Source organism: Hemitrygon akajei, chromosome 17 (assembly GCF_048418815.1).
Source record: "Hemitrygon akajei chromosome 17, sHemAka1.3, whole genome shotgun sequence".
NCBI lineage: Eukaryota > Metazoa > Chordata > Chondrichthyes > Myliobatiformes > Dasyatidae > Hemitrygon > Hemitrygon akajei.
This window is the reverse complement of record NC_133140.1, coordinates 26,858,667-26,883,301: the sequence shown is the minus strand read 5'-3', so window position 1 is coordinate 26,883,301 and position 24,635 is coordinate 26,858,667. Positions and strand designations below refer to the sequence as shown.

Genomic DNA, 24,635 nt, shown 5'->3' with positions numbered 1-24,635 from the left:
AAACTAATTCAAGTTTTGTTCCATTTATTCTTTATCCAAATGAAAGACATTTAGTTCAAAAGATTTGAGAGCCAAAGCATCTGCAACAATCCCAACAAAGCATCAAGTCTGGCATTCCTTAAGTCTTATCCATCTTCAACAAATGGTTCAGTGGCAGACACTTTTCATTAGCCATCACATTTAAACATCAAAATTGATTATTTCAACTATTTACTTCCTTGAAGCTGTACAACCAGATAACAAATAATTTAACTACATATTAGCTTTCAAGATTTTTACATTAATTCTACTTTTCGTTGCTCTATTTTTGTAACTATCTTTCCTTTCCAGCTTGCCAAGTTATGCACTATTCTCTGATTGATAAAACAGACCTCAGATTGTTTGGAAACTAGTACAACAATAGCTATGAGATTGTTATCAGTAGTTTCTTGACTAGCCATTTCAGATAAATCACCTTTCAGCTGAGGAAACAACTAGCAGGCACCTTCCTCTGAAGTCCATGGTCCAATGAGTTTCTGCCTGACAGTGTGTACAAAGAATATTAAGCAGTGTATCATCAATGCCTCAAAGACAGTATGTGATGGGCTCCCAACCATCACAGAATATCCATGTAGTCTTGTCAAAGCATTTAGATCCTTAATTTCTCCAGTAGAAAGCAAAAATGATCTGATGAGATCAACCAAGAAAACTAAGGGTTAATCGTAAACACATGATATTCTTGGGCTAGAACTTCTATAATATGCAAGGAAATAAACACCAACATATATCTGAAGGTTGAAATCCAACAAACAAAAGCTCATGATCTAAAAAAACAAATTGTGGAAATGTGTAGGATATCCACAAATAGCCGATAACCGTAACATGCAAAGATTCCACTGTCAAGATCATTCACTGTAAGCAAAGAACAAAGGAAATTTTATCAATGACAGCTGACAGATAAAAGGAGTACCATTAAACCTTTCAACTGAGTCTCTGTATTTGACATGGATGTCCTCAAATCAATCCCATAAACACTACCCATGGTAATCACAAATTACCCAGGCCTGGAGTGAGCTAGAACAACTAAAACACAAGCTTCCGAAGAGGACAGAATGCTTGTTAAAATACTAAATTATAATGTTAAAATACACCTCATCTAGCAAGTGTAAGGCACCAGGGGCCTGAACACATTCTAATTTCAAGAAAGCACTGACTACAAAGTGTGCATCAGGAATAGATCCTGCAAGAATGTTCCTCATCTGCCTCTTTCCAGTGCCAAGGAGTACCTTCAAGATTCACAATGTAGTCTTCATCCATCAAGAGGTATAATGGATATGATCTTCAGTAGTGGATAACTTCAGAATAAAAAAAACATTAAGAGTAGCACCGTGATCTTCATGAATTTCACACATGCCACTAACTGTTCATCATGAAGTATTATGAACAATTCATCTCAAATTTGGCTGTTCTTAGAAATTCAAAACCAATGTAAATCTGCTAAATGATGATCATGAACTATCAGGCTCCTCACCAACCCTATCCCAATGCAGACTGGAATTAACAAAGCTGTGTCATTGCATCAACTCTTTTCCACACTGCAATACTTCCCTTCACCATCCACAAGCAATCATAGTCATAGAGAAGTACAACACAGAAACAGGCCCTTTGGCCCATTTAGTTATGCCAAACCATTTAAGCTGCCTGCTCTCATCAATCTGCATTGGGACCTTGTCCCTCCATACCCACAAGACTACAGAATCATGCCAAACCATTTAATCCGCCAAAGTGGAACTATACAAAAAGGATTTCACTTCATCACTTCCGCTGGAGAACCAAAGTCACCCAAGGCTGTCATCAATACAGCACACAAGATCTACAGTTCTGAGACCCAGCTCAAAATCATTGTTGATTGCTGGACTGGACTAAGCATCAAGAAGGCAAAATTCTTCCACACTACTAGATTACCTTAACCTAGAAAGGTGGTTGGGGGGGGGGGGGAGAATGAAAAAATATTCAAAAATCAAACCTCGAACCTGGCATCAAGTTCCTGGTCTTAAGAACAGCAGTGGTCAACTCCCAATTTCAACACAGCAAGAAACTTCCATGAGCACAGAGAAAATATTTCAAGGACATTCTCAAACTCTGCTTGAAAAAAATGTAATGTGCTTAGCAACACATGGGAATTTCTGGCCCATGACTGATCAAAATGACAAGGAAGGGAGCATTTCAAGTTTCTGCTATAAAACGTGCAATAAAGCCAGACATAGAGGAGAAATTATACAACTAGTCAAGTTCAATGTTACCTGACTATACATTTATACAACCAAACTAAACAACATTCCTCCAGATCACTGCACCCTCAATACAGGTATCACACACAGCTCATAAAACAAAGTACAGGTTGAGCACTTCTTATCCAAAATGCTTTGCGGCCAGAAGTGCATCTACATTTGCATCTATGTAATGAGATGCCATAGGATGGGACCCAAGTCTAACACAAAATCCATTTACATTACACATACAGCTTATACATATAGCCTGAAGGGAATTTTATATAGTACTTTTAATAATTTGGTGCATTAAACATTAATATGTACATTGAACCATCAAAAATATAAACTATCACTACCTTAGCCACCCAGGTGGACAGTCAGTGGTTGTTTGGCATCACCAACATTCCTGACTCTGAATTTATGTGCTTCTGTTATACAGTCTTTCTCTTACACTTGTCCATCACACATATGAACTGATGCAGCCAGTCAGCAGGTTAGATTTTTATCAGTGACAATTTTGGCAAAGTTATCAATGAATTTCTCTGCTGCTTCATGATCAGCACTTTGTCAACAAAAATACTTCAAAATTTAATGCTGTGCCTTTTCTTAAATTTCTGCAACTAGCCTGCTGAATATTCACAATTACCTTCAATTTTCAGTTTGCTGTGATAGATACTTGCTTGTTTCACAATCAGCATACTGTCAAGTGGTACTCCAATGTTGATGAATCCACTCTTTCAATACATGTCCAGATCTTCATTTTTCACTTAATGCTCTGTGTTTCTATTTTTCATTAACTTCTGTTCATTACATATGTGAGATTACTTCTCAGAAGTGTCTGTGACACGCAGAGACCTGCGCATTACCTGGGAACCTTTCCAGCACCTTGTGGGATTTTTCATCTGTGACATCACGTCAGCACTCAAAAAAAATTTTGGATTTTGGAATTTTAGATAATGGATGCAAAATCCGTATTACCTTAAATAAGTTCATAAAAAACAACTTATGTACGTTGTATGCAGCACAAGTAACAGAAAATATTATAGAAAACTGGTCAGTGTCCTAGTAAGGAGAACTCGGTAGTGGCAGAGTATTTATTAGTCTCTCAGCCTGAGGTAAGGCACTGTTACCTATTCAGGCAGTCCTAGTTCTGATGCTCCTGAACCTCCTTCCTGATGATAGTGGCTCAAAGAAATTGTGGGACAGGTGGGGAGAGTCGTCAACAATGCTTCAGGCCCTTTGTCTACAATGCTCCCAGTAAATGTCATTAATAGGGGGAGAAGGAGACCCTGGTAATCCTCCTGGCAGTTTTTACTATCCACCTGAGGGTCTTGCAGTCCGATGCCTTGCAGCTTACATAACCCACGATGATACAAGCAGACGGAACACTCTTGATGATGCTACTGTACAAAGTTGTGAGAATGGGGTCAGGAAGCCTGGCACACTACAATCTCCTCAGAAAGAGTAGACATTGTTGTACCTTCTTGATTAATGAGGTTTTGTGGATCCAGGTTAGATTGATCGTTATGTGTACACAAAGGATCTTTGGGTTCTTCACTCTCTCCACGGCAGAGCCATTGATGTGCAAAAGAGAGTGGTCGACCTGCACCTTCCTGAAGTCCACAATCATTACTTTCGTCTTGTCCATGTTGAGACTCAGGTTGTTGTTCTCACACCATTTGCAAGCCTCTCTGTATGCCAACTCATCATTGTTGCCAATGATACAAGTTGTTAGTCTCATCGAACCTGATGATGCGACTTGAGCCGAATCTGGCAATGTAGTCGTGAGTCAGCAGCATGAAGCAGAAGGCTGAGCGCATGGCCATTGGAGGCACCAGAGTTCAGCACGATGGAACCTGAGATATTGCTACCAACTTGGACAGACTGGGGTTCTTCTGTCAAAAAGTCCAACATCCAGTTACAGAAAGTCCATCAACTTCCTCCTTTAAGCACCACTTTCCTTTTTAAGGTTCTGCAAAGGACTTAATAGCTACCTCAGAAACCACAGATCTGGGACTAACCAGATGCAAGAGAACGAGTTGTATATTAACTACCACCACTGGGCTGCTCACAGGGTTTCAACTGCAAAGGCGAAACCAGTTAGATTGCTTTTCAGTAAACTACTAAATTGTAAAAATACTGCTAAAAGTTTTAATTATTAACATACAACTCAATCAAGAAAATGTTATTTGCATTAAGGCAATAAAAACAAAATGCTATGGCATACTGTAGTTTTTCCCAGACAATGTCAAAAGCATTGTGAAATGTAAACACAGCAATGTCCAGCAAATACTCCAGGGGCACCAAGATCACGTCTCCATTTCTTTCTTATAACATAGCAAAATATCACACTGCTTTTGGAATTGTTCAGTAATTGTTTATCCAATATAAACAAACCCTTCTTATCCTCTTAAAGCTAGAATAATCAAACCAGCTTTTGGATACTTCCAATGCCATTTTACTTCTAGCCTATTCATGGTTCATTCCAATCAAACCAACCTCCCTGTATTCCACCCCAGGCTTAATCTAGAGATGTAGATTGAATTAATGTAGCTTGACATTGACAAATTCCTGACCTCTTCTCTACCACGTGCCACCAAATTCTCTACTTTCAAAACAATTTACTTTGATTACACCTTCAAAAGTCAAATGAATAGGGTAGCCAGTCAGGACCAAGGCAAGGAAACAGGAGGGGGGGTGTGCCTATGAAAAACAAGAGCACTCCCAGAGAGCTAGGAAAACACCACAACATTGAACATTCACCACCATCCTACAGATAAACATTGTATGTTCAAAGACAAAGGCACAGCATGGAAACAGGCAGATTTGCTGCTCCAAAAGTTCAAGGTGACCATCAACTCATTCACCATCTTTTTTATTCTAACCCCCACCCCCATGTCTAACCAATCTTATACAGTTTTTTCAAGGAGGTTACAAGAGCTTTCAGAAGAAAGGCAGTGGACATTGTCTACATAGACTGTAGACAAGTCTTTGACACAGTACAGCATGGGAGGCTGGTCAAGAAGGTTCAGTTGCATCATGAGGTACTAAACTGGATTCAACATTGCTTTAGCAGGAGAAGCCAGAGTGGTAGTAGATGGTTGTCTCTCTGTGACTAGTGATGTACTGCAGGGATTGGTGATGGGTCCATTGTTATCTATTTCAATGATAATGTGGTAAACTGGATCAGGATATTTGGGGATAACACCAAGATTGGGGTGTAGTGAACAGTGAGGAAGATCAGAGCTTGCAGCGGGATCTGGACCAGCTGGAAAGATAGGCTGACAAATATAGATGGAATTTAATGCAGAAAAGTGTGAGGCGTTGTACTTTCAGAAGACAAGCCACAGTAAGACTTACACAGCGGACAATAAGACACTAAGATATGTGCTGAAACAAAGGGATCTGGGATCTGGGAATACAGATCCATAATTCCTTGAATGTGGCATCACAGATAGACAAGTCATAAAAAGAGCTTTTGGCACATTGACATTCAGAGTACTGAGCACAGAAGTTGAACTTGTACAAGACATTGCTGGGGCCAAATTTGGAGTATTGTATACAGTTCTGGTCACCAACCTACAGGAAATATATCAATAAGATTGAAACAGCGCAAAGAAAATTTATAAGGATGTTACTGGGGCTTGACAACTTGAAATCGGTTAAGATTTTATCTCCCCAGAAATTTAGCAGAATAAGGGGAGAATTGATAGAGATTTACGAATTATGAGAGGTATAGATAGGATAAATGCAAGAATGCTTTTTTGACTGAGATAAGACTAGAACTAGAGGTCCAAACAACATACACAAAATCCTAGAGAAACTCAGCAAGCCAGGCAGCATCTATGCAAAAGAGTACAACTCTTTTCCATAGACGCTGCCGGGCCTGCCGAGTTTCTCCAACATTTTGTGTGTTGCTTAGATTTCCAGCGTTTGCAGATTCTCTCTTGTTTGTGACTAAAACTAGAGGTCATAGGTTAAGGGTGAAACATGAAATATTTAAGGGGAACCTGAGGGGGAACTTCTTCACTCAGAGGGTAGTTCGAGCGGCCAATGGAAGTGGTCAACGTGGGTTTGATTGCAACACTTAAGTGAAGTTTGTAAGAGCACATGAATGGAAGGGTATAGAGGGCTGTGGTCCAGCTGCAAGCTGATGGGAGTAGGCAGAATAACAGTATGGTGCAGACTAAATGGGCCAAAGGGACTGTTTCTGTGCTCTATGACTCATCAACTGCCTCCCAGAGTCTATTAACACATTTATATTCTGGAAAGACACATACAGTGGTTCAACTAACCTACCAACCAGAACATCTTTGGGATGTTGGATGAAACAGCAGTATCTGATGGAAATCTATGCTATCACTGGTAGAATGTGCAAACTCCACACAGAGAAAGGTGAGGATTGATCTTGGGTCTCTGATACTGTAAGGTTTCAAAGACAAATATTGACCACTTTACTAATATTAAAACATTTTCAAGTAATTTGATACTGAACACAGGTATAAAATACCTTTTCCCTATGCACATATGTTGACATATTTTCAGAGTTAACTCTATCCATTTGTTCTAAGTATTTTGCAAACTTGTAATATACCACCATCAGGCATCACTTTTAGAAAGATAGTTATATATACTTCACATGGCCCTAAAGATACAAACATTGTGGTTTGACAATCCTAAGCAGAGACCAGCCAGGTTTTGGTTCTCAATCCATCCAAATACAAAGAGTTGAGAGTGTACGTAATATCCCTCCTGGACCATTACTCAAAAAAAACTGCTACTGTCCTCAATTCTGATGGGATACAGGCCATGATCACTTTATCGTCTATCTATAAACAACTATTCTAATTTAAAGCACTCACATAATGAGCAATTAAAATTAAATTTTACACTGGGGGTGGGTTATGGAAAAATGAAGGAGCATCTAAATTTTGTCAGTGGTAAAAATTTACAAGAAATGACTAATTTAGATTAGGAAACCTTGTCTATTATTATTTCTAGTCCCACAGAAGTATTAATGTAATCAAGAACAATATTGATTGGTGGAATTATAATAGTACTAAGCAGAGCAGAATAGTTATTAACTGTACATTACAATGAGCCCATACTAAAGTAGCCATAGACAGGTATTTCTATCTTGAAATTTCCATGACTCTATGTAAGCTAGAATCAATAGTGCCTATTTGCCAGAGCTAACCCCAAAATAACAGCTTGATTGAAACTAATGTTTATTCTTACAAAATGTACAGTATTTATCCAAAAGATGAAATAATTAGCTGCACTAACATTATTCCTAATAAGGACAGAAATCATTAAGAAGTCCTGAGTGAACTGGCGAAAAATGTATACTGTAATGAATATTGCCACGATAGTTGCATTAATTAAAGCAAAAGACAGACTGTTGTGTTATAAACTAGTAACTATCCAATTGCTTTTCCCATTTAGTAGAAAACAGACTAGGACAATTTCTAAAATTTGACTGATGCCAATCATGCTGAAATAAGATTAGCCATTGGCAGCAAGGTCGTGCCGGGAATTGTTAGGACTTGTGACGGACATGAGAGTGGGCTGGGGGTCTGAAGCAGGTTAACGCTCCGCTTTACTCACCGCTGTGCGCGCTGAACCAGCGCGGCGCCAAGTGCAGCGGCAGCGAGTCGGACAGCGCCGCCGCACGCGACCCCAGATAGAGCTGCAGCTCGCGGGCGCCCGGCCCTCCTCCCGTCTCCTGGTAACCGTTGCCAGCCGGGTCGGGCCCAGCGGCCGGGCCGCCGCTACCGCCGCCTCCGCCTCCGGTACCGCCGCCTTGCTCGCCTCCGTCGCCCGCTCGACTACCACCGCTTCCGCCGCCTCCTGACCGCGCTCCGCTGCCGTACAGCCCGAAAGGATGCGCCGGTTCCATGCCGGCCACGCTGCTCACCGAGCGAGTCCTCAGCCCCATGGTGTTGACGCCGCTCCGGTAGTGGCCGTAGTGAGCAGCGTGCACAGCGCTGTCGTCCGTCGACACGCCGGGGAAAGCCGTCCTGGAGCGGGCTGCCGTGCTCTGCTTCCCTCCCATCACCACAGGCTTCAGCATAAACACCGGGGAGGGAGGGGTGGGGGTGGGTGAGGGGAGGGGTGTGGGAAGAGGAAAGGTGAGGAGCCGCGGCCGCGAGTTCCGACCGGGTAATCCACCGACAGCCGCCGCCCCGCCCCGCCTATTGGGCGGCCGCTGCCCCTGCCATATCAGCCGCTGTCCTTACTGTCACTCGGACCGGGGAGAGGGGTAAGCCCGTTTAGGATGGTTTAAACCAGGCGGTCTCTCGCCCCCTTCCTCTCAGCCATCGCTCGCCGCTTCTCTCCGCCCGCCCGGAGCTCCGTGATCGTCCGCCCACTCCCGTTAGCGGCTCTAGTCCCGGGAGCGCGCACAGAAGCGCGCGAGTTGCAGCTGCGAACAAAGCCCGAGCCCAGAGCGCTAGCCGGCTCCCTCTGTCTCTATTACTTCTCTTTTAAAAATTATTATTATCAAGAAAGGAGGAAGTGTTTTTCAGGAAGCAACACATTTTCAGTTGCTTTCTTAAAGAATGCATTTCCCCTTTGATCTCTTTCCTCCAGTTGTAGGTATTTCCCAAGGCTTAAGGTGTGCATCACCCAAATGAATCTCTGTTACCAACTTTGTATGGGAGACTGTCTCCCTTATTGGATTGCCGTCCGTTTTTCGAAATGTTAAGGTGATTCAAAAAGGATCGTCTAAGTATTTTATGTTAAGCCAGTGCCCAAAGTAAGTCACTCCAAATATCACGTTGCTTTGATGTTGGAGTCAAAAACTAATAAAACCGAGCAATATTTAAAGAAAATAGCTGTAATAATTTACAGTTTATCAATGCGGACTAGTTTTTCAGTTTTCCCCGATTCTTTCACGCTATTTTCCAGTGGAAAAAAGATGTATTAGAAATAATGAATTTACCCATTAACCTATTTATACTTTAATGAGTAAATACCGGCAAAATATATATGTTTTAATCATTCGGGTTGTATGACGCCTTAGTAAAAAAAAAACGAACAGGCTGACTGAAACAAAACGGACCTGCTGAAGTGCAGTGGTGAAAAATGGTGGTGTATTTGTCATAAGTGGTTTGTTACCAGGACAAGTATAGGACCTTAGCTAAATCAATTTTGGGAGTTGCTGATAACAGGAAATGCTAAAAACTACTTCACAAGTCAGGCAACATCTGTGGAGAGAGAAGCAGTTAATTATTTTGAGTTAATAACTTGGAAAGGTTGATTAAAATGTTTTTGGGTGATGGAGGGATGGAACGAACACAGGAAATGAGTGTAATAGGGTAGAGGCTTGCTTATTGGAGCATGGCCAGCCGGTTTTCAGCAGAAGCTGACACTAGTCTAGCATTTCCTGCAAACTGATGATTGACAGGGGTGGTAAGTTGATATGTGCATATTTACAGTCCCTGAAACTTTAATAGAATTCAGTAATCCCAGTTAACTATTCTTTCCAGTTTGTCAGAATCTGGCCAGTTCAGATAAAAAGCCATCAACCATTAATTTTGACTCCCATTTTTCCCTCTCTACGGATGCTGCCTGATTTTATTCTTCCCAGGCATTTCCATAATTTTTATTTCTGATTTCCTGAAGCTGCAGTATTTTCTGTCAATTCCAGAGGGGGTTTCCTTTCTCATTTACATATCCTCCCATACAACTTTCTACGATTAATGAATTGAGGAGGGTATTCCTTCTGTCAATTATGCTGGATTTTAGTGTGCTCGAAAAAGCATAACGTGTTCTTTCTACCTTCCCAAATGCTCCTTGTCCTTTTTGTGTGGTCATGGGTCAGAGGATCACGGAAGTTGGTAGGGTGATGTATTCAAAGCTCTCAAGCACACCTTTAAATGCTTTCCTTTGTCCACCCAGTAACTTTTCCCGTGACAGAGCTTAGAATGTCAGAGTCAGGCAGCATCACCAGCAGCTGTCATTTGGTCTTCACCTTATTACAGACACCCGCAATATTCTTCCCCTTTTCACATCTTAAAATATATTCAATTTTTCTATTAATTTTATCAATCTGAACTGTTACCTGTTTTTCTTGCCACAGATACTACCTGACTTTGAGTATTTCTCCTGTTTTTATTCCAGTTTTCTAGCATTTGCAGTTTTTTTCTCTTTCGAATTGCCATCCATGGATGGATGTGGTCTTGGAGGCCTGTTCACAGTCTAGCTGATTATGTGACACTACTCCAGTTTGCAAATGTAACTGCAGTCACCTTCTGTTCCTCTGGATGAATAGCTTTGCTCGCTGCTTTGGATAGTTCCTGACACAGGAATGTCAGACTACCAAAGTTCAAAGTAAGTTTGTTATCAAAGTACAAATGTCACCATATACAAACCTGAGATTCACTTTCTTGTAGGCATTCACAGTTAATACAAGAAACAATAGATTCAATGAAAGACTGCCCCCAACAGAACAATCAACATGCAAAAGACAACAAGCTGTGCAAATACAAAAAATAAAACAAGAAATAATAGTAATAATAAATACTGAGGACATGAGAGGAAGAGTTATTGAAAGTGAGTCCATGGGTTGTGGAAACAGTTCATGGATGGGACAAATAAAGTTATCTTCTCTGGTTCAAGAGCCTGATGGTTGAGGGGTAATACCAGTTCCTAAATCTGGAGTTGTTGGTCCTGAGGCTCCTGAGCCTTCTTCCTGAATGCAGCAACGAGAAGAGAGCATGGATTGGATAGTGGAGGTCCTTGGTGTGAATGCTGCTTTCTTGCAACAGTGCTTCATGCAGGTGTGCCCAGTGGTGAGGAGGGATTTACCTGTGATGGACTGGGCCATATCCACTACTAGGCTTTTCTGTTCAAGAGCACTGTTATTTTCATACCAGGCTGTGATACAACCAGATAATATACATTCCACCACACACCTATAGTAATACATCAAAGTTTAGATGAAATGCCTTATCTTCGCAAACTTTTTTAAAAAGTGGAGGTACTGCTGCGCTTTGTTCATAATGGCACTTGCATGGTGGACTCGGGTCAGATCCTTTGAAATGATGACACTGAGGAATTTAAAGTTGCTGACTCTCTCCACCTCTGAGCCCCCGATGAGAACTGGCTCATGGACCTCCAGTTTCCTCTTGCGAAAGTCAATAATCAGCTCGTTGGTCTTACTGACACTGAGTAAAAGATTGTTGTTGTAGCACCTCTCAGCCAGGAAACAATTGCTATATGAGTAATAGATGTATGCACGTGCAAACCATAGGCATTGTAATTTTCTGTTGGGTGCTAAAGGAGCAGCACAGCACTTTTTATGGTACTCTTGTTTCACAAGACCTCCCCCCCCCCCCCCCCCCCCCAACCTCATGAGGCCTCCATTGGTCAGGGTCGATCTTGGTTGTTGCATCCTAACTGTTACCATCAGTTAGTACCCTAGCCAGGACATTATGATATGGAGGTAAAGCTGTTGCTCATGTAGCAGGCTTACCCTCTCCATGTAGCTGATGAATCCAAAAAAAACAGCAGAGGCCGATAGAGTTTGGCACCAGCGGTGTTGCAGGAATGGCTAGTCAGCATTGAAATCAATGTAGGACTGCCTTAGGGACTCCAGTTCTGGAGTTTTTCTCTGGATTTACTGCCAAAACCTTCCCCTTGAGTAGATATAGCTACAAGGTAGTGGAGGTTTGAGACCTACTCCTAAGTGAGTTGCCATCCACAGCTGACGAGCCCCATCAATCCAAAGTGACTGGTTTTAAGGCACCAGTAACCCACCTTTGCCCTTTCTCCTGTCAGTAGAAACACTTCCGTCTATTATTATAATTCAGAATCCTCCTGAGGCATCTCACATTTGTTCTCAGTTGACTACATCTTTGCGATCCCCTTTACATTGTTTTACTTCAGGAAGGAAACCATTTCCAACATAGATTGTGAAAGAGATCCCCTAATAGGCATAAGGTGAAAATTTAACTTCCACTTTTGTAAAGAAATGCAAGCTATTTTTTCTTCATTATTCTGCTGTACATCAGCCATTGCAAAACAAATTAAGTTTTCATAGCTTTTTAACAGAAAACAAAAATTTTGGAAATAAACGAGCATCTGTGAAGATGGGTGTCAAATAATCATTTTGAGCAGAGACCTTCAGAAGGTAGAGGCCGGTCCTCTGTTTCTCAGTGAAGCTGATAACCCAGCATTTACACTTGGTGCAGAAGTGAAATTCTTATGTGTTCAGCTTCAGGAAATGATCTTCTGAATCATGACATTTCTTGGAAAAATAGTACCAAATTTGAAATTTCATCTGATTCTAGGAGAATTCAGTCATCCTTTCAAGAATCAAATGTTACTCACTGTTTAGTCATTGTACTTGAACTTGTGCACTCTTCATTTTTATCAACTCTCAGGCAGCATTGGATTTTGCTAGTGATGGGGAAATATTGTTTTGACAGCTAATGAGTTACAAAGTAACTTGTCAATAGAACCATAGAACATTACAGCACAGAAACAGGCCTTTTGGCCCTTCTTGGCTGTGCCGAACCTTTTTTCTGCCTAGTCCCACTGACCTGTACCTGGACGATATCCCTCCATACACCTCTCATCCATGTACCTGTCCAAGTTTTTCTTAAATGTTAACAAGTGAGCCCGCATTTACCACTTCATCTGGCAGCTCATTCCACACTCCCACCGCTCTCTGTGTGAAGAAGCCCCCCCCCATGTTCCCTTTGAACTTTTCCTCCTTCACCCTTAACCCACGTCCTCTGTTTTTTTTTCTCCCCTAGCCTCAGTGGAAAAAGCCTGCTTGCATTCACTCTATCTATACACATCATAATTTTATATACCTCTATCAAATCTCCCCTCATTCTACATTCCAGGGAATAAAGTCCTAACCTATTCAACCTTCCTCTGTAACTCAGTTTCTCAAGTCCCGGCAACATCCTTGTAAACCTTCTCTGTACTCTTTCAACCTTATTAATATCCTTCCTGTAATTCGGTGATCAAAACTGCACACAATATTCCAAATTCGACCTCACCAATGCCTTGTACAACTTCACCATAACATTCCAACTCTTATACTCAACACTTTGATTTATAAAGGTCAATGTACCAAAAGCTCTCTTTGTGACCCTATCTACCTGTGACGCCACTTTTAGGGAATTTTGTATCTGTATTCCCAGATCCCTCTGTTCTACTGCACTCCTCAGTGCCCTACCATTTACCTTGTATGTTCTACCTTGGTTGTCCTTCCAAAGCGTAATACCTCACACTTGTTTGTATTAAATTCCATCTGCCATTTTTCAGCCCATTTTTCCAGCTGTCCAAATCCCTCTGCAAGCTTTGAAAACCTTCCTCACTGTCCACTACACCTCCAATCTTTGTATCATCAGCAAATTTGTTGATCCAATTTACCACATTGCAATCAAGATCACTGATATAGATGACAAATAACAATGGACCCAGCACTGATCCCTGTCGCACACCATTAGTCACAGGCCTCCACTCAGAGAAGCAATTTTCCACTAACACTCTCTGGCTTCTCCCATTGAGCCAATGTCTAATCCAATTTACTATCTTACCATGTATAACTAGCGACTGAATCTTCCTAACTAACCTCCGATATAGGACCTTGTCAAAGGCCTTACTGAAGTCCATGTAGACAACATCCACTGCCTTCCCTTCATCCACTATCCTGGTAACCTCCTCGAAAAACTCTAATTGAACATAACCTACCACGCACAAATCCGTGTTGACTCTCCCTAATAAGTCCCTGTCTATCCGAATACTCGTAGATCCTTTACTTACTACCAACATTAAATTTACCGGCCTATAATTTCCCAGATTATTTTTAGAGCCTTTTTTAAACAATGGAACAATATGAGCTATCCTCCAATCCTCCAGCACCTCATCCGTAGATACCGACGTTTTAAATATATCTGCCAGGGCCCCTGCAATTTCAACACTAGTCTCCTTCAAGGTCCAAGGAGACCTTGTCCAAGGACCCTGTCAGGTCCTGGGGATTTATCTACTCTGATTTGCCTCAAGATAGCAAGCACCACCTCCTCTTCAATCTGTATAGGTTCCATGACCTCACTACTTGTTTGCCTCATTTCCATTGACTCCATGCTAGTTTCCTTAGTAAATGCAGATGCAAAGTAATGTGTAACTTCATGCAGAATACATCACACAGTGTTAATTCTCTGCTATGGTAAATGTAGGTTTGAAAGAATATTGGAGCATGATTGTGTAGAAAATGGCAACTTGTAATTATTATGCATTTTCCGACTGCAGTACAAATGTTTGAGGGGGAAAAAAAACACAATTCAGTTTTAAATTGGGATGCTGAACCTTCCCCATGGGTTCAAAGTAGGCAAAAGTGTCCTGGGGACAATCAACAAGGAATTTCAGAAGTGGGGCGAGTGGTACAACAATCAGTCTTATGGTGGAACTTGAAATGATGGGGTCATGGTGGAGAGTTTTAACAAGAAACTTTGTCCATTATTGTTGTTTGATCTACCAATTTCCTCCATCAGTTTGATTTTTTTCTTCCAGCAGATTGTTTGTTGATCCATATTCCAACATCTGCATTTTCTTGTCTTCATGGAATACAGCAAGTAGTTCTGTGAGTTTGAAGAATGGAAACTGAGACCAAGTTGTGATGCATTAGGTGCTCTGTGATAAAGGAAAGGCTTGATGTAGCGTTTTTCTTTCTTTGTGCCACTTTCATGTGTGTGTTCATGGACTCCTCAGTTTCAAAATTATTCCTGTCTTTTTCAAGCAGATATTTAAAAAAATACACCTAATGGCTTTTATTCAATTAAAATAAACCATTGATGCTAATATTGTTTGCTTGTAAAATATGAATTTTGTGGAAGGACTTCTAAGCAATAAAAAGCATGTTTTATTGACACCATGAAGTTCCCCAGTCAGTGATGAGTCAGTAATGGGGGTTGGGGAACCTGGTACAGCACAAATGCAGTTGGCAATGAATGATTTTGATGTTTTGGGGGTGTGGATGTTTTCATGGATCTGATAGTTTATTGCATTCTAAACCATTTGTAAACCAGAACAGTGTTGAGTATTACAATGGTACTGTCACAGAGATCTGAGGAGGCAAATTGGAAGAATATGGAGAAAGCAACAGCAGACCATATGAGCCTCATGCACATGGACTTCCTTGTGCTGGTGGCCAAGAATCTTTCTTGCACAGGATTAGTGAAATTGGCAGCATTGCCTGATAACTTGCCAACAGAAAGCTACAGTCACACGCTGAAGATGAAGACAATTTAGCATGCAGTCACTGTACCAAATCTCAAAGAATTGACAGTAAAGCAATTATGTGTTAAAATAGAATCTACAAACAAGAAACTACAAAATATTACATTAAACAAATTGATAAGAGATTCAGCTGAAGGTGGAGAGACAAATTTTGGGAAAAGACTAAGTCAAAGTATAATGACAAACTGCTTGGTTATACTACTTCTGTTAGCCTTCATTATTACAATGGTTTTGTTCAACTTCGTGATGTAGTGTTAAGTTGTTTATGAAGGTCAAACATGAGGAACTCCTTCAGTGACATTACTGAGATGGAAATAATAATTTATTTAATTAGTATGGGGAAGAGTTCCAAATTGTCTCAAAGCCCTCATTTTAAAGCAATGATTCTCAAATGGTATCATCTGAGAGGCTAAGCTTTTATGCAACAATTTAATATCCTTTGTAAATATGCAAGAATATTTCTTACGGAATTGCACATGATGATGCAGGGAAATTTATTAGAAGCAGAGAAACCTCTTTCACTACTCGGGATCTGGTTTTACTGAGTCTGTAACAAACATCCCAGGAGCAATGAGGAAAGACATCTGGGATTAATGTCAACAGACATTAACTACTCTGACGGAAGCTATTTGGGATGAGGTTTGCTTACCTTTTTTAAAAGTGCAAATAATTTATAATGTGGGAGAGATTATGCAAAATTTACACAGGAAACTAAATATTGTAGACAGAAAGGTGTAAGATTTTTAATGGTATACATTAATGAGTCATCCTTTTGCAATGTTAGATATTGCAGTGTTTCTACATCATGTAGAGCAGAATGTTAAGCAATTTTAATTATTTTGTCTGCTTGAAGTGTGTGGTACATTAAGAATAATTTACAGCTGAGAATCTTTAGCTCTGTGATTGAAACTTGTTTTAATGGTAAGTCAATCCATAATGGTAAGACAAAATTTGAGTGGAAGATGAAAGTTTTTTTACAGGTGTTACAAAGAGGCAAAGTTAAAGGCAATGCAGTGTAAAGAATGTGACTGCCTTGGTTTCCTGATGGCATTTGACTGAGTGTGAGGTTAAGGAACCCAAGGAAAACTGAAATCAAAGGAAAAACACAAGCTTTTGAAGTTGTACGCTGTGCAAAACGATTATGATTTTTGAGTATCGGTCATCCCAGTCCCAGGACTTCACTGTAAGAGTTCCTCAGATTATTGTACTAGGCCCAATCATTGATTTTCTATGCCCCTTCATTCAGGTCAGAAGTGGGGGCATTCTCTAATGATTACATGAAGCTCAATTCCATTCACAACTCAACAAACAGTCCCATGTCCAAGTGCAGTAAGACCAAGATAAATACTAATAAGGGGCCATTGGTATTCATGCCACAAAAATATCAGGAATAATTATCCACAGATCAAGTTTAAAACACCCACCTTAATTGTTCAATTGTATTACAATGGATTTGCCCCTCCATCTTAGGGATCACCGTTGATTAATGATGATTAGGGATCAATTGAACCAGCCTCAGCCTCAACTATTTACAAGACTCAATTCTTTTCACTTGCCTTTGAATGCAGCACCAACAACACCTGAAGCTTGATGTTGTCCAGATCAAAACAACACACCACATCATCCACCCTTTTTCTGTTGCGTGTGCCATTTGTTCTGGAAGTACCTCCAACCTTCTGCCACCAGAACAAAGCAACAAAACTGTGAAACACTGCCACCTGTAGGTTCCCAATTACATCACACACTATCAACTTGAAAATTCATTGAAAAGGCTGAATTTTGGCACTCCAAATGCATTGTGAGAACACTTCAAGGACTAAAATGCTTCATGAATCCAGCTCTCCACTACCTTCTCAGGGAATGTAGGAGATGATTATTTAATGCAGGCATTGCATACAGCCTGGAAAAATAAATAATCCTGTAAGTTTCATTGCCCAAAACAAACTATTTTTTCTTTATATTCAACTTGGAGCTATTCAGTTGCTTTATCCCTGAGTGATATGTCACAATAGACAATAGACAGTAGGTGCAGGAGTAAGCCATTTGGCCCTTCTAGCCAGCACCGCCATTCACTGTGATCATGGCTGATCATACACAATCAGTACCCTGTTCCTGCCCTCTCCCCATATCCCTTGACTCCGCTATCTATAAGAGCTCTTTCTAACTCTCTCTTGAATGCATCCAGAGACTTGGCCTCCACTGCCTTCTAGGGCAGAGCATTCCACATATCCACCACTCTATGGGTGAAAAAGTTTTTCTGCATCCCTGTTCTAAATGGCCCACCCCTTATTCTTAAACTGTGGCCTGTAGTTCTGGACTTACCCATCAGCGGGAACATGCTTCCTGCCTCCAGCGTGTCCAATCCCTTAATAATCTTATATGTTTAAATCAGATCCCCTCTCATCCTTCTAAATTCCAGTGTATACAAGCCCAGTCGCTCCAACCTTTCAACATATGACAGTCCCGCCATTCTGAGAATTAACCTTGTGAACCTACGCTGCACTCCCTCAATAGCAAGAATGTCCTTCCTCAAATTTGGAGACCAAAACTGCACGCAAAACTCCAGGTGGGGTCTCACCAGGGCCCTGTACAGCTGCAGAAGGACCTCTTTACTCCTATACTCAATTCCTCTTGTTATAAAGACCAGCATGCCATTAGCTTTCTTCACTGCCTGCTGTACCTGCATGCTTGCTTTCATTGACTGATGTACAAGAACACCTAGGTCTCGTCGTACTTCCCCTTTTCCTAACTTGACTCCATTTAGATAGTAATCTGCCTTCCTGTTCTTGCCACCAAAGTGGATAACCTCACATTTATCCACATTAAACTGCATCTGCCATACATTTGCCCACTCACCCAACCTGTCCAAGTCACCCTGCATTCTCATAACATCCTCCTGACATTTCACACTGCCACCCAGCTTTGTGTCATCAGCAAATTTGCTAATGTTACTTTTAATCCCTTCATCTAAATCATTAATGTATATTGTAAACAGCTGCGGTCCCAGCACTGAACCTTGCCCACTGGTCACAGCCTGCCATTCCGAAAGGGACCCGTTATCGCTACTCTTTGTTTCCTGTCAGCCAGCCAATTTTCAATCCATGTCAGTACTCTGCCCCCAATACCATGTGCCCTAATTTTGCCCACTAATCTCCTATGTGGGACTTTATCAAAAGCTTTCTGGAAGTCCAGGTACACTACATCCACTGGCTCTCCCTTGTCCATTTTTATAGTTACATCCTCAAAAAACTCCAGAAGTAGTCAAGCATGATTTTCCCTTCATAAATCCATGCTGACTCGGACTGATCCTTCTACTGCTATCCAAATGTGTTGTAATTTCTTCTTTTATAATTGACTCCAGCATCTTTCCCACCATTGACGTCAGGCTAACCGGTCTATAATTCCCTGTTTTCTCTCTCCCTCCTTTCTTGAAAAGTGGGACAACATTAGCCACCCTTCAATCAGCAGGAACTGTTCCTGAATCTATAGAACATTGGAAAATGATTACCAATGCGTCCACGATTTCTAGAGCCACCTCTTTAAGTACCCTGGGATGCAGACCATCAGGTCCCGGGGACTCATCAGCCTTCAGACTCAACAGTCTATCCAACACCGTTTCTTGCCTAGTATAAATTTCCTTCAGTTCATCCTTTACCCTAGTTCATTTGGCCACTATTACATCTGGGAGATTGTTTGTGTCTTCCCTAGTGAAGACAGATCCAAAGTACCTGTTCAACTCATCTGCCATTTCCTTGTTCCCCATAATAAATTCACCCGTTTCTGTCTTCAATGTCTCAATTTTGGTCTTAACTATTTTTTTGCTATTCACATACCTAAAGAAGCTTTTACTATCTTCCTTTATATTCTTGGTTAGTTTACCTTCGTACCTCATTTTTTCTTGGCGTATTGCCTTTTTTGTTATCTTCTGTTGCTCTTTAAAAGCTTCCCAGTCCTCCGGTTTCCCATTCATCTTTGCTATGTTATACTTCTCTTTTATTTTCATACTGCCCTTTACTTCCCTCGTCAGCCACATCTGAGTAATTGTGAGAGGAAGCATCTATTCAGAGACATGATGTATTTTAAGGAGTTCCTGGGGAAACTAAATTCCCAGCACTTGAGCAGTGTTTTCAGTTTTCAAGGATTCCCCTGTCAAAAGTAACAGTAATCCTAAACCTGTATCAATCATATACCACAAACACAAGCAAATCTGCAGATATACCATATACTTACACCATATTTTCTTAAATATTGATATCTCTGCTTAAATTAGTAGGTCTGTTGGTACATTTAAGTATGTGCAGAATTCCCAAAAGTAGGTTGCCACCTTTATTTATAATATCTCAAGAAGTGTTACTGCTCAAGATGATCACAACTAACAGAAGGCCCCAAGAAAGCAATTCCCTCTGCAAAGAAAGAAAGTTGAATTTCTATAGTGCTTTTTACAAAGGAGTGAAGTCTATCTATGTAGCAAGTGGCTTTGAAGTGTAATCAATTGAATAAGGCAAGGAACCCACTGTCACAGTCTACACAATGGTGTCCCAGAATCGGAATTTTAGTGAAGGATGTTGGGAGATAAATGTTGTCCAGTGAGTGTGGAATTTATGTGTTGCTTTGAATATCACATTAAAGTAGCTTTGGTTTGCTAAGTCTAGCTTCTAGTCCATCATTTGCAATGGTGTTGGCTAATGATGGAATGAGAGCCCAGGACTTTCTGACTCAGGAGTGAACTGACTGAATGTTCTAAAGCATGTCCTTCTGCTCATTTTATGCTTTGGCATTTCAAGAAGTCAGACGAGTGACAGTGACACAGTTACCAGCGGAAATGGAGTTGTTATCATTTAGGTAAAAGGGTCTGGAGATAAGCAACAGCAGGTTGTTATTATCATGGATTCCACAATCTACCAATTGTCTTTGCTTGGCCTTTGTGTTAAAATGTGTTCAGGATGGTGCCACCCACACATATAAACAAAGAATAGAAAATTAAGGAATCAGTTTAAGTTTAAGCATTGTTCTCCTGTAGAATGTGGTCGTGTAGGTGTGATCCTTGAACTCCCTGCATTTTATGTTGTACAAAGAGTAGTGCATTACAGACCTGTTGTATCATTTAAAATGCAAATTCAAAAGAACAATCTATCAAGGAAGCTGGCCTTGTGCCTTACACTGAAATAGTTTAACTGGCCTAAATAGAATTACAGGCAAATAGGACACAGATACCTTAGAAACCAGACCCTAGGCTGGAAAAGCAGTGGAAGCCATTAGTAGCCCAAATGGAGATAGATAGATAGATAGATACTTTATTCATCCCCATGGGGAAATTCAACATTTTTTCCAATGTCCCATACACTTGTTGTAGCAAAAACTCATTACATACAATACTTAACTCAGTAATAATATGATATGCATCTACATCACTAACTCAAAAAGCATTAATAATAGCTTTAATATGTTTGCTCCCACATTCAGCTCCCATTGTCTGATCATCTTTGTCTTCTTAGTGCTTTGGACACAAAATCCATGATGGCAAAAGAACAGTGTGAGACAAATGCAATCTGAATTCATTCATGACAACTCTCAGTGAATGACTTACCTCACAGTTATCTATTTACTTGAATGATAGACATCCTATTGCATTTGTAGAAACATGAGTAAACTATTCATTTCTTTGAGTCTATTCCTTTAGGTTATGATTGCACCAAATTTCCGCTCCTTTGCTCAGTTCATTTTAAATGATGGTCATTCAGTCAGCTTCAAAACCACAGCACATAAATCCACTCCCACCAGTGTGTTCCATCCCAAAACATCTGTAAAACAAGCAACATACACAAAATGCTGGTGGAACGCAACAGGCCAGGTGGCATCTATAGGAAGAAGCACTGTCGACGTTTCAGGCCGAGACCCTTCGTCAGGACTAACTGAAAGAAAAGGTAGTAAGAGATTTGAAAGTAGGAAGGGGAGGGGGAAATCCGAAATGATAGGAGAAAACTGGAGGGGGAGGGGTGAAGCTATGAGCTGGAAAGGTGATTGGCAAAAGGGAGAAGGGAAAGGATCATGGGACTGGAAGCCTAGGGAGAAAGAAGGGAGGAGGGAAGCACCAGAGGGAGATGGAGAACAGGCAGAGTGATGGGCAGAGAGAGAGAAAAAAAGGGGAGGGGGAAAATAAATCAGGGATGGGGTAAGAAGGGGAGGAGGGGTATTAACAGAAGTTAGAGAAGTCAATGTTCATGCCATCAGGTTTGAAGGCTACCCAGACGGTATATAAGGTGTTGTTCCTCCAACCTGAGTGTGGCTTCATCTTGACAGTAGAGGAGGCCATGGATAGACAATGGGAATGGGACGTGAAATTAAAATGTGTGGCCACTGGGAGATCCTGTTTTCTCTGGCAGACAGAGTGTAAGTGTTCAGCAAAATGGTCACCCAGTCTGCGTCGGGTCTCACCAATATATAAAAGGCCGCACTGGGAGCACCGGACGCAGTATACCACACCAGCCGACTCACAGGTGAAGTGTCACCTCACCTGGAAGGACTGTCTGGGGCCCTGAATGGTGGTGAGGGAGGAAGTGTATGGGCAGGTGTAGCACTTGTTCTGCTTACAAGGGTAAGTGCTAGGAGGGAAATCGGTGGGAAGGGATGGTGGGGAGGGGTACGAATGGACAAGGGAGTCGCATAGGGAGCAATCCCTGCAGAAAGAGGGGGACAGGGAAAGATGTGCTTGGTAGTGGGATCCCGTTGGAGGTGGTGGAAGTTATGAAGAATTATACGTTGGACCTGGAGGCTGGTGGGCTGGTAGGTGAGGACGAGGGGAACCGTTTCACTGAACACCTACGCTCTGTCCGCCAGAGAAAGCAGGATCTCCCAGTGGCCACACATTTTAATTTCACGTCCCATTCCCATTGTCTATCCATGGCCTCCTCTACTGTCAAGATGAAGCCACACTCGGGTTGGAGGAACAACATCTTATTTACCATCTGGGTAGCCTCCAACCTGATGGCATGAACATTGACTTCTCTAACTTCTGTTAATGCCCCTCCTCCCCTTCTTACCCCATCCCTGATTTATTCATTTTTCCCTCTCCCCTTTTTTTCCTTCTCTCTGTCCATTACTCTTTGCCTGTTCTCCATCTCCCTCTGGTGCTCCCCTCCTCCTTTCTTTCTCCCTAAGCCTCCCGTCCCATGATCTTTTCCCTTCTCCAGCTCTGTACCCCTTTTGCCAATCACCTTTCCAGCTCTCAGCACCACCCCACCCCTTCCGGTCTTCTCCTATCATTTCAGATTTCCCCCTCCCCCTCCTACTTTCAAATCTCTTAGTATCTTTTCTTTCAGTTAGTCCTGACGAAGGGTCTCGGCCTGAAACTTCGACTGTGCTTCTCCTTATAGATACTGCCTGGCCTGCTGCATTTCACCAGCATTTTGTGTGTGTTGCTTGAATTAACAGCATCTGCAGATTTCCTCGTATCTGTAAAATAAGGCTAACTGCTCACTATCATTGTAATATACACTCAGTAGCTACTTTATTAGGTACACCTATTCATTAATGCAAATATCTAATCAGCCAGTCATATGGCAGTAATTCAATGCATAAAAGCACGCAAGCATAATCTAGAAGTTTGTTTGTTGTTCGGACCAAACATCAGAATGAGGAAGCAAAGTGATCTAAGTTACTTTGTGGAATGATTGCTGGTATCAGACAGAGTGGTTTGAGAATGTCAAAAACATGCTGATCTGTCATGCAGAGAGTGGTGCGAAAAACATAGAAAGTCTAGTGAGTGGCTGTTCTGTGAGTGAAAATGCCTTGTTAATAAAGAGATCAGAGAAGAATGGCCAAACTGGTTCAAGGTGACAGGGAGGCAATAGTAACTCTAACAATTAAGTGTTATAACAGTGGTGTGCAGAAGAGCTTTTCTGAACTCTCAAAACATCGACCCTTGAAGTGGATGCGCTACAGCAGCTTAAGATCGTGATCATACTCAGTGGCCACTTCATTATGTACAGAAGGTATCTAATAAACTGACCATCGCATATGTATGAAAGTGTACACTTTTAAACCTGTGTATCATGATATAACATTTAGAAAGAAATCATGTCAGCACCTATCTAACTCAGAGTGAAAATCAAAAAAAGGGCAAATACTGGAAATCTGAAATAAAAGCAAGAAATGCTGAAAGCACTCAGCAAGTCATGTAACATCCATGGAGAGAGAAGCTTACTTAATATCTCAGGACTGAGACTGCCAGAAAACGGTAGGTTTTTGATGTGACAAGAACCTTTCACCAAAGCACAGGTTCTCGACTAAATATCTTCAGTAAAGGATATTTATAGGTAGCTCTATCTATGTTGATTGCCTTTAGAAAGAGCAACATAATAAAAAAAGTTTTACGTGTAAAAAGCAAGTGATAAGTTACAACAGGGAGACATATTATGTAAGCATCCCAAGGCCACTCACAGCTTCAGGTCAGAAAGACAAGTAGCAGGTATTGATTGGTTGAGGTGTGTAGTTCTACTTCTACATAAAATGGAGTGTTGGACAGAAGACACCCCACACAGTAACCATTTGCAAAATGAGGTCATTCATGTTCATGGTTGTCTTGTACACACAATGGTGATATACACAAAATGGACATTGAAATGAACAGTGGGAAGGTTGTACACCATTCACTTTTGCGTAGTGGGATTTTCATGTATGATAGCAGTCTTGCATGGTGAGTGACTTGCTCCTTGTTGAATTATGGGGACTCATCACTGATACCTATAGTGCCAGGGAACAGAAAGCATATTTAGCTAAAGGGGTCTTGTTTTGAATGTCTTTGGAAGATAATTCACTAGCACTTGGACAATCAGGAAAGAACAACAAATAACCACAAGGACTAAAGTTACTTCAGTCCTGCTTTACACTACATTGTAAAATTCAGTGTAGTGCCTGATTTCCATGAAACATTCAGCTTAATGGAACCGAATAAATACCAAAATATACATTCTGTTGTTTGCATATTTTGGATTCCTACACACAGACGACAAGCTTAATTTTAAAGATCTGAGATTTTTTTCTTCCTGTAGAAATCTTGGGTGACGTTTTTGGAATGGACTGCTTTGTGTGTGGTAGGTCATGTCTAACCAAAATTCCTTTTTTTTA

General features: G+C 41.1%; 1 protein-coding gene and 1 long non-coding RNA gene across 2 annotated transcripts in view; one reads left to right on the top strand and one right to left on the bottom strand.

Annotated features, from left to right (window-relative positions):
- The window catches only part of znrf1 (zinc and ring finger 1), a 249,110-nt gene extending 240,459 nt beyond the window's left edge, over positions 1–8,651 (bottom strand). The window contains exon 1 of the mRNA XM_073069807.1: positions 7,860–8,651. Coding sequence (XP_072925908.1) covers positions 7,860–8,325 — 466 coding nt within the window. The 5' untranslated portion in view covers positions 8,326–8,651. The remainder of the gene's footprint in view (positions 1–7,859) is intronic.
- LOC140740556 (uncharacterized) lies at positions 7,876–15,141 on the top strand. Its single transcript, XR_012101876.1, has 3 exons — positions 7,876–8,044; positions 10,377–10,586; positions 14,784–15,141. It is a non-coding gene; the product is annotated as an uncharacterized lncRNA (long non-coding RNA).
- Positions 15,142–24,635: the final 9,494 nt, after the last annotated feature.